The sequence below is a fragment of the Pieris rapae genome, chromosome 24, assembly GCF_905147795.1.
Source record: "Pieris rapae chromosome 24, ilPieRapa1.1, whole genome shotgun sequence".
NCBI lineage: Eukaryota > Metazoa > Arthropoda > Insecta > Lepidoptera > Pieridae > Pieris > Pieris rapae.
Window position 1 is genome coordinate 611432 of NC_059532.1, and position 12227 is coordinate 623658.

A 12227-nucleotide genomic window follows, 5' to 3' on the forward strand; every position below is an offset into this window, starting at 1 on the left:
AGGTATAAGGTGTCGCGGACTTTTTTGTAGATATTTATAAGATCTACAATTACTTAGAACATTTTATGGTTCTATCTTTAATAGTTAGGCAGGGTACGCAAAATAAGTATCTTTTTTGGTTGATTTTTTACACCTTGTATCCGAAAAACCCTAATATCTTACGGAACCCTATTTTTGTTCAACATTAAATGTAGCCTATATGACTCGTGGATAATGTAGCTTTCGAATGGTGTAAGAATTAAAATCGGTCCAGTAGTTTATGAGCCTATTCATTACAATCAAACAAACAAAGTTTTCCTCTTTATAATATTAGTGTAGATAACAATGTATGGCACACTTTAAACATGACGTGGAAGACAATGCCTGTCCTCATCTGCGATGCGATGTTCGTAACAACTGACCTCAAATGTGCTCGCCATCACCTGCTGCTGCAGCAGGCTGCAGTGATTCTCAATACTTAAGATCAAGGGATATGGAGACGTTACGAAGGCACTTCTGAAATTACATTTATTTATTTATTTTATTTTATTTATTCACACTTCGTTGCTAGAAAGAAACACAAATAACACAATATATATAAATTACAAGGGATGCAACGGGCGACCTTATCGCTAACAAGCGATCTCTTCCAGGCAACCCTAGTAAGAAAAGAAAACAATAAATAAAAAAAATGATGAGTGCAAGAAGTGCATAACCAGAAGTTATATAAAAAACAAAATATATTTATATTTATCTATAGAACCTTAATCTAGAGAAAATAATAAAAAATGTAATTCTAAATGAGCTGGGCATTTGATAAGAAGTAATACGGAAAAATGGACCAAAGAAGTTATGGAATGTTGCCCTAGACATAAAACGAGAAGTAAAGGTAGACAACATCGTAGATGGGAAGATGATATTAAAAAGGCAGGACCCACATGGATGAGGAAAGCAAGAGATCTTTGTGGAGAACACTTGGGGAGGCCTATGCTGAAAAGCAAGATAAACATTAAAGCAAAATTAAAGTAGAAATAAGATAAAATGTAACTTACAAGATTGTTAATAAAGGCTAAATTTATTTATATAATATTACTTCTAAACCGATTTAACGCCAACGAAGCGTGGGGCTCTGATGTTCTACTTTCTTCAATTATCAATCTTTCAGCCAAGCCAAAATATTTTCTTCATATCAAATGCACCAACTCAAGGTTAATAGTTGCGTAGGCCATAAAGTCAAAGTAAAAAATAATTTATTCATATAGGTAACATAATGTACACTTATGAACGTCAAAAAAAGAAATATTAAATGAATCTAATTTTACATTTACTGCCAGTCCTCAAATAAAGGGCAAAGAAAAGTAAAAATAGGGCTCAATTTGAAAAAAACGATCCTAAAATAACGAAATCAGCTAAATTCTTTGTGCATAAATAATTATGCTATCCAGAACATGACTTGAAAAAGCGGGTTTCCGATTTCATAGACGGAGTTATAGGGGATCGAAAATGACTTGAATTGTTTGAAAGTATGGCCTAATAGCTTCTTTGCTCAAATTAGCAGACCCAGTACCGTATAAGATAAAATAGTTCGGTTCTGTGTCTACAGTGGAATCTTTATAAATAGTTTTTTTCTTATAGAGCAGGGGGCAAACGGGCAGGAGGCTCACCTGATGTTAAGTGATACCACCGCCCATGGACACTCTCGATGCCAGAGGGCTCGCGAGTGCGTTGCCGGCCTTTTAAGAATTGGTACGCTTTATGATCACTCCATGTATTTTTACTTATAGTTTAATCACAATGTTAACAAACTCTGCGTTTACTGCAAAAGATGCTATCTAAAGTTCTAATATTTATGTAACTAAGTACTAAATGAATACATCAACGTGCGTGTATTTTTATTTTTTATCTCCCTTTCTCACTCTCTCAATCGTTCTCAGCCGCTCTCTCCCTTTTATTCGACAAAAACGCTGCACATCTTCGTGACGTTGTGTAAAAATTTTAACCTTAAAGAAGTTTCACATCAAAACCAATCATCACCTGGCAATAGTTTCGACAACCCGTCGAAATGGTATTTTGGTGGTGAATGTATGGCCGTGGTATATCACAGGATTTCCATCATCACCATCCCAGCAGTCCAACTCTACGCACCTGCAGCCTGTTAGTAACACCTGGAAATATATTTTTTAACTTTAAGCTTTTAGTACAGTCACTATAGTAATTGGTTTCTTTTCGTTAATAATAAACTTAAAAATTTCATGTGACACCCGGATGGAACAAAGTTACTATAGATTACTCTCTTATCTCTCTCTCTCTCTTATCTTTAAAGGAGCAATTCTATCTTTAAGTTTATAAAACACGAATAAAACGACATTTTCTAGAAATGATTCCTAGCTACATCGAATTATCCCCCCCGAAACCCCCCGTATACTAAATTTCATGAAAATCGTTGGAGCAGATTCCGAGATTCCAATTATATATATATGTCACCGTAAGATTGTAAACATCGTTATATTACAATCTATCTAGTAAGATTGTAAACTATCGATAGATTGTAAACCGTATCATTATGATTGCAATTTAACGCATCATTATTCGCTATATTGTAATCTACCGAAGTGAAACCGTTAAATTACAATCTGTCCCGCGTCAAATTGTCAACTGTCTGCAAGTTCTTCCTGATTGGTCGGTCTCATTTCATTTAGAAATGAAATAGACGTGTCACTTAAATAAAATAAATTTATTATTTAATAGGAAAGTAGAAATCCTGACATATGTTAGAAACAAATTGTAACGAAATATTTATTCTACAAACACAAATTCTAATTAAAAATTTCAAAAAAAAATCATCAATATGTCTTTAAGTACAAATTATAAAAATAGAAATAACAAACAAATATGATGTGTGGCCGGGGTGGCGGGGGCACATACCGTTCAACCAATCAGAGCGCGAGTTGCATTCCGTCCTACGCCGGTTCACAATTTGACCGCTTCCCATCGATAGATTACAATCAAGCGAAAAATAATGCGTTAAATTGCAATCATAATGATACGGTTCACAATCTATCGATAGTTTACAATCTTACTGGATAGATTGTAATATAACGATGTTTACAATCTTACGGTGACATATATATACAAGAATTGCTCGTTTAAAGATATAAGATAAGATTTATTATTTGTATTAGTATTTCGTGGTTCAGATGTTTTCATTCATTCTCATCTGGTTCATCTCCTTTTATAAGCTGTTGTGATATTAGTTTATTAAGTTTTGAATTCGCAGAATTTCATGACATTTTCCTGAAACACTTTTATTTTATTTATTAAAATGAATATTTTTTTAAGTTGATGATTTAATTTGCAATGTACAGGGATTCTGGTGTACATTTAATCTCTCGAAACAAAAAAAAAGACTAATTTAGTTAAGTGATTCCAAATATAATTTATATTGTTTATTCCAATGAATAATATAGAAAGCCAACATCACGAGGTGTTCCCAGGCGGTCACCCATCCAAGTACTGACCTCGCCCGACGTTGCTTAACTTCGGTGATCGGACGAGAACCGGTGTATTCAACGTGGTATGGACTTTGGCAACAGTGTATTCGAAAATATAAAACAGAACACCTATAGCAAAAAGTGTCGTTATAACTTTCAGTTTAAATATAATATCAAAGTTCAGTTATTTACTATTACTAATTGGTGTCAAATTAACGTTTTGTTGCTAAATATTTATACAGTGGTAACTTTTTTAACCTTTTAAACCATTTTTTACCAACTTTCACAATTTTTTTGTTATTGTGAAAATTAAAAAAAATCTTAGTCAACATTGCAAAAAATTTTGGATGTAAGAAAAACGGATCACACTCTTATTTAAGAAAAGATAATTTGTCTATGGATGTCAGAAAATCAGAGTAAAGAGACAAAGTGGGAAGTCATTCCCAGTCAGACAGTCCCAAAAAGAGAAACAAAACTATTCGTTAAAGGCATCATAGTTTCGTGACTTTGATCTTTGTTCGAAGTAATTTTCTTAAAGATTTTTTTAATTTATAATAAAAAAATAACAAACAAATTGATTTTTAGAGTATTTACTCTTTTATTATCTTATATATTTGGATCTTGTTATTATCTCAAAATTATTTTTCCTTGATAGTGATCCTTCTTTGCCTGTACTATATTTTATACTCTTAATACTGTTTGATAGCTGAAAGAATGATCATAATATTAGTTATATCTCCTAGTTAGAGTTAACTATTGTGTTACGGTAATTAAGTTATTGCTTAATTGAATTAGTTATGTACGCAATGTTTCGATTGAATAGGCAGTTTAATGGTTATAATCTGTGAATGTTAACGTAATCCGCATTTGTGCACATACTCGATTAAACAATACTCTTTAGAATGTTTAAGCTTTTGCGCATGTCCATAACTATTGATTTGGACTATTAGTTCAGTCCACTTTGTGCCCTTGGACAATTGGTATCGCAAGACAATCGGATAAATTTGATATTAATCCATTACTAGTCGTTGACTTTGACAGTTACTAAAAGTCAAGCGTCAGTAAAGGAAACAGGACGTCTGCCACTCTGCTGTCAATTCACAATTGTCATATACTGTGTAAACTTTAATGTTTTGCTTTTGTGGTTAGGAGCCGGGTTTTAATAATTTTGGCTGTAATTAAAATAATTTTGTCGTGAAAATGAAGGAAGATTCCGGTGAAATTGATACGAGAAATGTTGTTAAGAACCGAGAGTTGATGTATCGTATGATTATAAGGTAAACTTTGATAGTAGACTTTAAAATGTACAAGTTAATACTTTTTGTTTTATTATCAACATAAGTTTTTATTTTCATTGAGGTAGTACAATTATAAAATATGTTATCAAGCAGATGTTGTCTTTTGGAGTGTTGTAATAACTGTAAAAAGTAACTTGGCTGTAATATTACATATTATTTGGCTTGTACAAACAAACAAGATATGTGTAAACAACACACAAACAACGAAATGTTAATTAAGTTTCAAGATTTAAATACATACAAAAAGTACATTATTACTTTACAGTAATAAGTATAGTAGTTTATTATTTAACAGTGGCTTTTTATCTGCTACATAAATTTAATCAACCAATATGTGATTGAAACTAAACTATTGTAAGACTTTACGCAGCTATTATCTACTAATTGAAGTGATTGAATTAAATTATATTCTTTAATACCCATATTATATTTCAGTCAACTGTACTATGATGGATTCCAGCCTATTGCAGCCACATTGGCAAGTGCCGTGCATGCAGACCCACCCTGCCCCCCAAGTGACAGGTAAGAAAAGCTCATACTTTACTTACACAAACTTGTGCTTTTATATAAAGCATGATTCAGAGAATTAGATAAAGTTTCTAATAGTATGTATGTAGTTTCTGCACTTGCCTTTTTTGGTTGTGTGGCATAGTTCCTAATAGTAAAATACTATCAAGTGCCACTTACTCAATGAAGTTTAATAAGTCATGTTAAAAATTTTTACTCAAAATATTTAAACACAATGCCAGCAATACCATCTATAGTTACATACTAAATAAAAGATAATATTAATTCAGTTTTTATTTCATGAACTACTTTTTAATGGACTATATTATGACTCCCACTAATATACATTAATATCTTAATTATTATTACAGCTTACACTTATAAAGTACCTTGCTATAGCTGAAATAATATATATTTTTTAATTTTATAAAATTAAATTCATCAAATAGATTCTATGTTTATACATTAGTAATATTAATGCCAAAAACATGAAAAAAATATGTATTGCGTTTGTAGTGCTTATTTAATTTTTTTGCAATTATAAAACATTTTTTAGAAATAAAATTATTAATTTTATTTCTGAACTAAAATGACCAGAGAACAAATATCATTATCATTACCTGCCTTATCTACAAGGTGACTGGTTTATGAAAACTTGAATCGAACAAATTATTTTTTACCTGTTTGTTACAATGACTTGTTAATTTTTCCGGATTTATGTGATTACTAAAGAATACACAGTATATAAATATGTAGCTAAAACCGAGTCATACAATTAATAACCTTTATATAAAACAATTTTCAGGCTTCTTAACCTTATGATGGTTGGACTTCAACACGAACCTGACAGAAAAGACAGATTAGCAGCTGCAAATGTAGCCGAACATTTAATGGGGACAACTGGCTTTGGTGAGTAATTCTATAGATTTTATACAAACAAACAAAAATGTCTTTATTCATATAGGTAAACAAGTACACTTATGAACGTTAAACAATAATTAAATTAATTGTAAATTTAGTATATTATTTTTTAGGGTGGTTTCTGGGGCGATAAATTGCTATATTTCTAGAAAATGTCATTTTATTCGAGTTTTATTTTTTATTATTCTGTCGGTAAGATCGAAAAATATTATTCATATTTCATCATTTCATTAGTATGTAATTCGTACTTAAATGTAATTTCCTAAAAACACAATCATAAAAAAATACTGGGCAAAGCTCCGTCATCCAGTACTGTATATTAGTCTGTATTAATATAAATATAACTATCATTTTGGGTATAAATATAATAATTAAGTTAGTACTATTATATATTTATTGCTTAAAATTGAATAATAAAATAAATAAAACAATGGCGCTTTAACCGTTTTATGACTGGGCCTCACAGTTTGTATCTATTTTATGATTTTCATTTGTCAATCGAATAGGCAAGTAGGTGATCAGTTGAGTGTACTATATCCACTCCATCTAAAGCCAGTTTCCTTACAATTCAGCTAATGTTAAATGCAGACATAGAAAAAAATCAATTGGTGCACAACTGGGGTTCAACGACCTCAGTGACCTATTGAAGTATGGGCTACTCTCAATACTTATGTATAAATTTTAGATTTGGAATTCGAAATGGACGCGTCCTCATTGGCTCCCGAGCCGGCGACGTACGAGACGGCGTACGTGACGTCACACAAGATGGCGTGTCGTGCGGGCGCGTTTAGCTCCTGCGGACAGCTGGTCGCTACGGGCAGTGTGGATGCTAGTATTAAGGTAACTTCATCAGGGCAGTTGGCCTAGTGGATTAAGGGCCTGTTTCACAATGTCCGGATAGGTTCCAAATAAGCTATTTATTACTTATTGGTAGGATAAATAGTATTTTTGTGTTTCACGACTGACAGATAGCGCTATACGTCATGAAATTCGAAGTATCTTATTTGGAACTTTTATCTTTCGAATAATTTATGTGTTGCATAGCTATTTGGCACTTTATCCATACATTGTGAAACGCCCTTAGTGTGATCTTATGTCTGATATTGTATATTTGATGTGTATAGCAATAGACTTTTTGTTTATTTGTTTGAATAAATAGTTAAAGTGAAACTTTTTTTACATCGTCTCAAACTTTTTGGTCTGTGTGGCGTATGTCGCGTGACGGTCGGCCGCGGAGTGGGGATAAAGTGAAAGGCGCTCGTCATAGCAGCCAAGGCCAATATGGCTGCGCACATAGTTCGCTGCAGCTGACCGTGAAGTGACTATTATTCATTTGTGTCAGTGCTCCACGCTATTTTAATGTGTATATATAATCTAAATAATTGTTAAGTATTATGTATGTCGTACTCTCACAGAATTCAATAAAAATATTAGTTTGAGACTTAGTCTACTTTTATTAGTCCCATTATCATTCCAATTTTCCAAGTAAAAAATTAAGATTGATAAAGCGATTTTATACCCTTAATGGAATATTATTCCAAAATTTTTGTGTTTCAGAATGGTTTTTTTACGTTTAGGATGTGTGTATAAGGTCTGTCTGGTCTATTATAAATTATGACTGAATTAGATTTTAGATGTTGAGCGAATGTTGGCGAAGTCTGCTCCGGAGGAAGTGGAAGCTGGAAGGGAGCAACAGGGACATCCGGTGATACGTACTTTGTGAGTGTTTGTTAATATTTATTAATGTATCATTGTCAGGAGAATTTGTTAAATGATAGCGCCCTCAACGGACACTCCTAATGCCAAAGGGCTCGCGGATGCGTCACCGGCCTTTTAAAATTACTATGACCAATCAAAACTATATTGTCAGGAGAATGTATTAAATGATACCACCGCCAATGGACACTAAATGCCAGAGAGCTCGCGAGTGCGTTGCCGGCCATTTAAGAATTTGTACGTTCTTTGAAGGACCCTAATTCCAATTAGTTCGGAAACACCTACGGATACGCCCACAGAGGCTAAATGCCAGTGGACTCAAGAATGTGTTGCCGGCCTTTTAAAAATACTATAATCAAGGCTTTATTCTTAGGAGAGTGTTTTAAATGATACCACCGCTAACGGACACTCAATGCCAGATGGCTCGCGAGTGCGTTGCCGGCCATTTAAGAATTTGTACGTTCTTTAAAGGACCCTAATTCGAATTGGTTCGGAAATACCTACCGCCCATGGACACTCAATGCCAGTGGGCTTATGAGTGTGTTGCCGGCCTTTTAAAAATTGGTACGCTCTTGTCCTTATTATTGTATACAATATTTTTAGATATGACCACACAGACGAAATAACAGCGCTGGACTTTCACCCGCGGGAACAGATCCTGGTGTCGGCGTCTAGAGATTGCTGCATCAAGCTTTTTGATATCACAAAAGCTTCAGCGAAAAAAGCTTACAAGTCCATAACGGTGAGTAAAAAATATATTGACAAAGCTTTCATGAGCCCATAGTGACCAATTAACTTCGGAACGCACACTCACCAGAAAAAATAAATAAAAAAAAAGTGTGTGCAAAATGATTCTATGAATATCTTATTTATTATTTATTATCTATCTTATACACAGAACACTATTAGTATATAACTCTTGACAAGTGTCAGAAGAAATATCTCTGACAGTTGAGAGTCAATTTTAAATCCTTATTTCAATGTATATTTTAAACTCTCAAATACAATATATGACGCACTCAGTAGATTTGTAGAATCTATGTTGCACAGAATACCATTAATATATAATTCTTGACAGGTGTCAGACGAAATATCTCTGACAGTTGAGAGTCAATTTTAAATCCTTATTCCAATGTATATTTTATCTCAAACATACAATATTTGATGAATTTGGTAGTATATATGATATCTTTATTGCACGGAACACCATTAATATATAACTCTTGACAAGTGTCAGAAGAATTATATGACAGTTGTCAGTCAATTATAAAATTCATATTCCAATATATTTTTTTTATCTCAAACATACAATACTTGACGCTTTCAGTAGAGTCTATGATATCTATGTACCACAGATCAGCATAACTATATAACTCTTGACAGCTGTCAGAAGGACTATCTCTCATACAATACGTTCACATTTTCCTCAGGACGCCGAACCCGTATTGAGCGTAGCCTTTCATCCATTAGGTGATCATATCATAGCTGCAACCACTCACCCCGTGATACGACTGTATGACGTCACCACCAGCCAGTGCTTCGTTTGTCCAATCAACAGTCATCATCACAAGAAACAAGTTAATTCTATTCAGTAAGTATTAAAAAAAAAGTTCTTCGTAAATTAATTATTACTATGTAAAAGCCCCAATAGATGATCAAGTACTAGTATATGATCATATGTATTTGTGTATCTATATTCACACTAAACGTGCTAATGATAATATAAAATTAAAAATCTGCATTTACTGTGTTTCTCCCGATCTTTCTATCTCACTCTCTCTCAATCGCTCTCTCCCTTTTCTTTGACAAAAACGCTGCACAACTTTGTGACGTTCCGTAAAAATTTTACCCTCACGCGCCCAAAGAAAACTTGAAAAAATATTATTATTCTGGTATTTAGTGCCCATGGGCGGTCGCTATCGTTGTTATTTTCGTATTTTATTAAACACCGCTTGCATTCAAACACTGTATATTGCGAAAAATCGGCCCCACATGGAGCCATATTTTTCAATCTAATAGACAAGTAGGTCACCTGTGTCTGACATGACTTTTTGAGTCCTAAAAGCAGAAAGTTCCAGAAAGCCTTTTTCAATATGCCTAAGTTAAATTATTTATATAAAAGTTTAGTTTAATAAGCTAAGAGAAAATATCCAATCTATTTTTAAGAGTCCAGTGAATGAATGGTGCACTGATTACATTTTCCGGAAGCCTATTCCAGTCGGCCACTACCCGCTTTGGGAGAAAATTCTTTAGGGAATTTGTTGAGTGGTGTTAAGTTTTAGAGAACTACCCTCAAATGTGTATTTACACTGAAAATAAAAAGCTTCTTAGTAATTCAATAAAATTACAGGTTTTCGCCAAACGGCAAATACTATGCCAGCGGAAGCGCTGATGGAAGCGTGAAGCTTTGGGATACAGTGTCGAATAGGTGTTTTAACACCTTCCGTAACGCACACGAGGGAGAGGTGTGTTCGGTGGCGTTTACGCGTAATAGCAAGGTATGTATTTCACAATTTTAAATAAAAAATCTCTAACACTGACGTCTGACAGCTGTCAGACGAAATGTTGTGATGACCGAATTGATATTAAATTATTTTTTCTTAAATAAGTTGTATATGTATGTTAAATGAAAAAAAATACAGCTGAAGGAAGAGACTGACAATTTAATATTCAGTATTTATCATTTTCATATGTAAAATTCTTAAAATATATTTGTCATTTGACTAATGTCAACTCTCAGAACATTTGACATTTTACTGATGTCAAATCTCAAATCATATTTGTTATATGACATGCGTCAATTCTTAACACAACTGTCTGACATACAAAATGAATACATATTTTTATTAATACGTAAAAAATAATTTTATTTTACTTAATTTTAGTACCTACTGACATCTGGAATGGATTCAACAATTAAATTATGGGAACTGGCTAGCAGCCGATGCCTCATACAGTACACCGGGGCTGGTACCACTGGTATGTTCATGAAATATAATTAAAAAGCAATTTTTTTGATTTCTACTATAAATCTACCCCACCACACCTGAACACCACAGCTGAATAATTTATCTATAATAAACTTTATTGTCAAGGCAAATATAGAATATGATATTTAAATATCTATAAAAATGTCTTTTACATTATCAAGAAATTAATAATTTCTCGATTTCATTGCAATATTATCCTATCCAGAGTATCTTTTTGACTAACTTTAAAGAAGTGGGTCTGATATATTTATGAGTTATTTTCAAGGCAAGAAAGACACAATTTTTTATATAAGTGAATTGTAATCCTTGTTATCTGTCAAAATGTCTAGGTAAGCAAGAGCACCCGGCCCAGGCGATATTTAACCACACCGAAGATTATGTCCTGTTCCCCGATGAGGCCACAACTTCACTCTGCACTTGGCATTCCCGGAGTGCGAGTAGATGTCAGCTCATGTCATTGGGGCATAATGGTGCTGTTAGGTAAGGGCTTCTGACATTTTATTTTAACTTATGACATTTTATGTTAACTTATGACAGTTTTTTTAAATTTATGATAACAAATAAGTTTTTTTTGATAAGTTAGTTTATGTTTAAAGAACTTTATTTCTCATTACAAAAACAGAAATATTTTATTTACATGAGAAACTTAATATTAATATGTGTATATTATATACGAGCGAGATACACGTCGCCATTAGCCGTAACAATTTTAGTCAGCTATGTTCATTCTAACATGCATCTTTAATGCCTTTTTGAATTTGTCAAACACTCCAATATTGCGAATTTGAGATGGTAATTGGTTAAATAATTGCACACCCTCATACCTAATAGATTTCTTCAAATAATTTGTACGCGGCTTCGGTAAGATAAGCAAACTCGCTCGACGAGTATTGCGTGTCGTTGTGTATTTGATTTTTTTAAATGACAAGCAACTATGGATAGAGTTATTTAAATTTTTTTTTATCAAAATACAGGTGCTATATACATACAGTTGTTTAATTGTCATAATTTTGGTTTCTTGGTAGATTTTATTAGTTTAATTATTATTTATGTAAATAAATAATTATTCAATATTTAATTGTGTCAATCACGAGTCTAATCTAATAAGTTTTTGGACTAATGCTAGGCTGAATATTTTCTAATACTACTATTTTATTTTTTCAGACATATCGTACACTCTGCTACGGCGCCAGCGTTTTTGACTTGTAGCGACGATTACAGGGCTCGATTTTGGTATAGACGCAATACGCACTAAATAAATGCACTTTTTGTGATGGATTTTTTATTTTTTCCCCTATATCTATAATATAGCTATCTCTTGAAAA

At 32.9% G+C, this 12227-nt stretch overlaps 2 protein-coding genes and 1 non-coding gene across 3 annotated transcripts in view; 1 reads left to right on the forward strand and 2 right to left on the reverse strand.

The window, feature by feature from the left end:
* The window catches only part of LOC110996604 (1-phosphatidylinositol 4,5-bisphosphate phosphodiesterase epsilon-1-like), a 114910-nt gene that overhangs the window by 11951 nt on the left and 90732 nt on the right, over positions 1–12227 (reverse strand). The window contains exons 23-24 of the mRNA XM_045633642.1: positions 2014–2144; positions 402–495 (exon numbers count right to left, since the gene is read on the reverse strand). Of these exons, the coding sequence (XP_045489598.1) occupies positions 402–495; positions 2014–2144 (225 nt within the window). The remainder of the gene's footprint in view (positions 1–401; positions 496–2013; positions 2145–12227) is intronic.
* LOC123690396 lies at positions 3449–3567 on the reverse strand. The gene has a single exon (XR_006751059.1). It is a non-coding gene; the product is annotated as a 5S ribosomal RNA (ribosomal RNA).
* On the forward strand, positions 4568–12176 carry LOC110996605 (cleavage stimulation factor subunit 1). Its single transcript, XM_022264362.2, has 11 exons — positions 4568–4747; positions 5204–5290; positions 6081–6184; positions 6882–7036; positions 7824–7915; positions 8516–8654; positions 9343–9503; positions 10263–10410; positions 10798–10891; positions 11232–11382; positions 12067–12176. Exons 1-11 carry the CDS (start codon positions 4671–4673, stop codon positions 12155–12157), a joined length of 1299 nt encoding a protein of 432 aa, XP_022120054.1. The 5' UTR covers positions 4568–4670; the 3' UTR covers positions 12158–12176.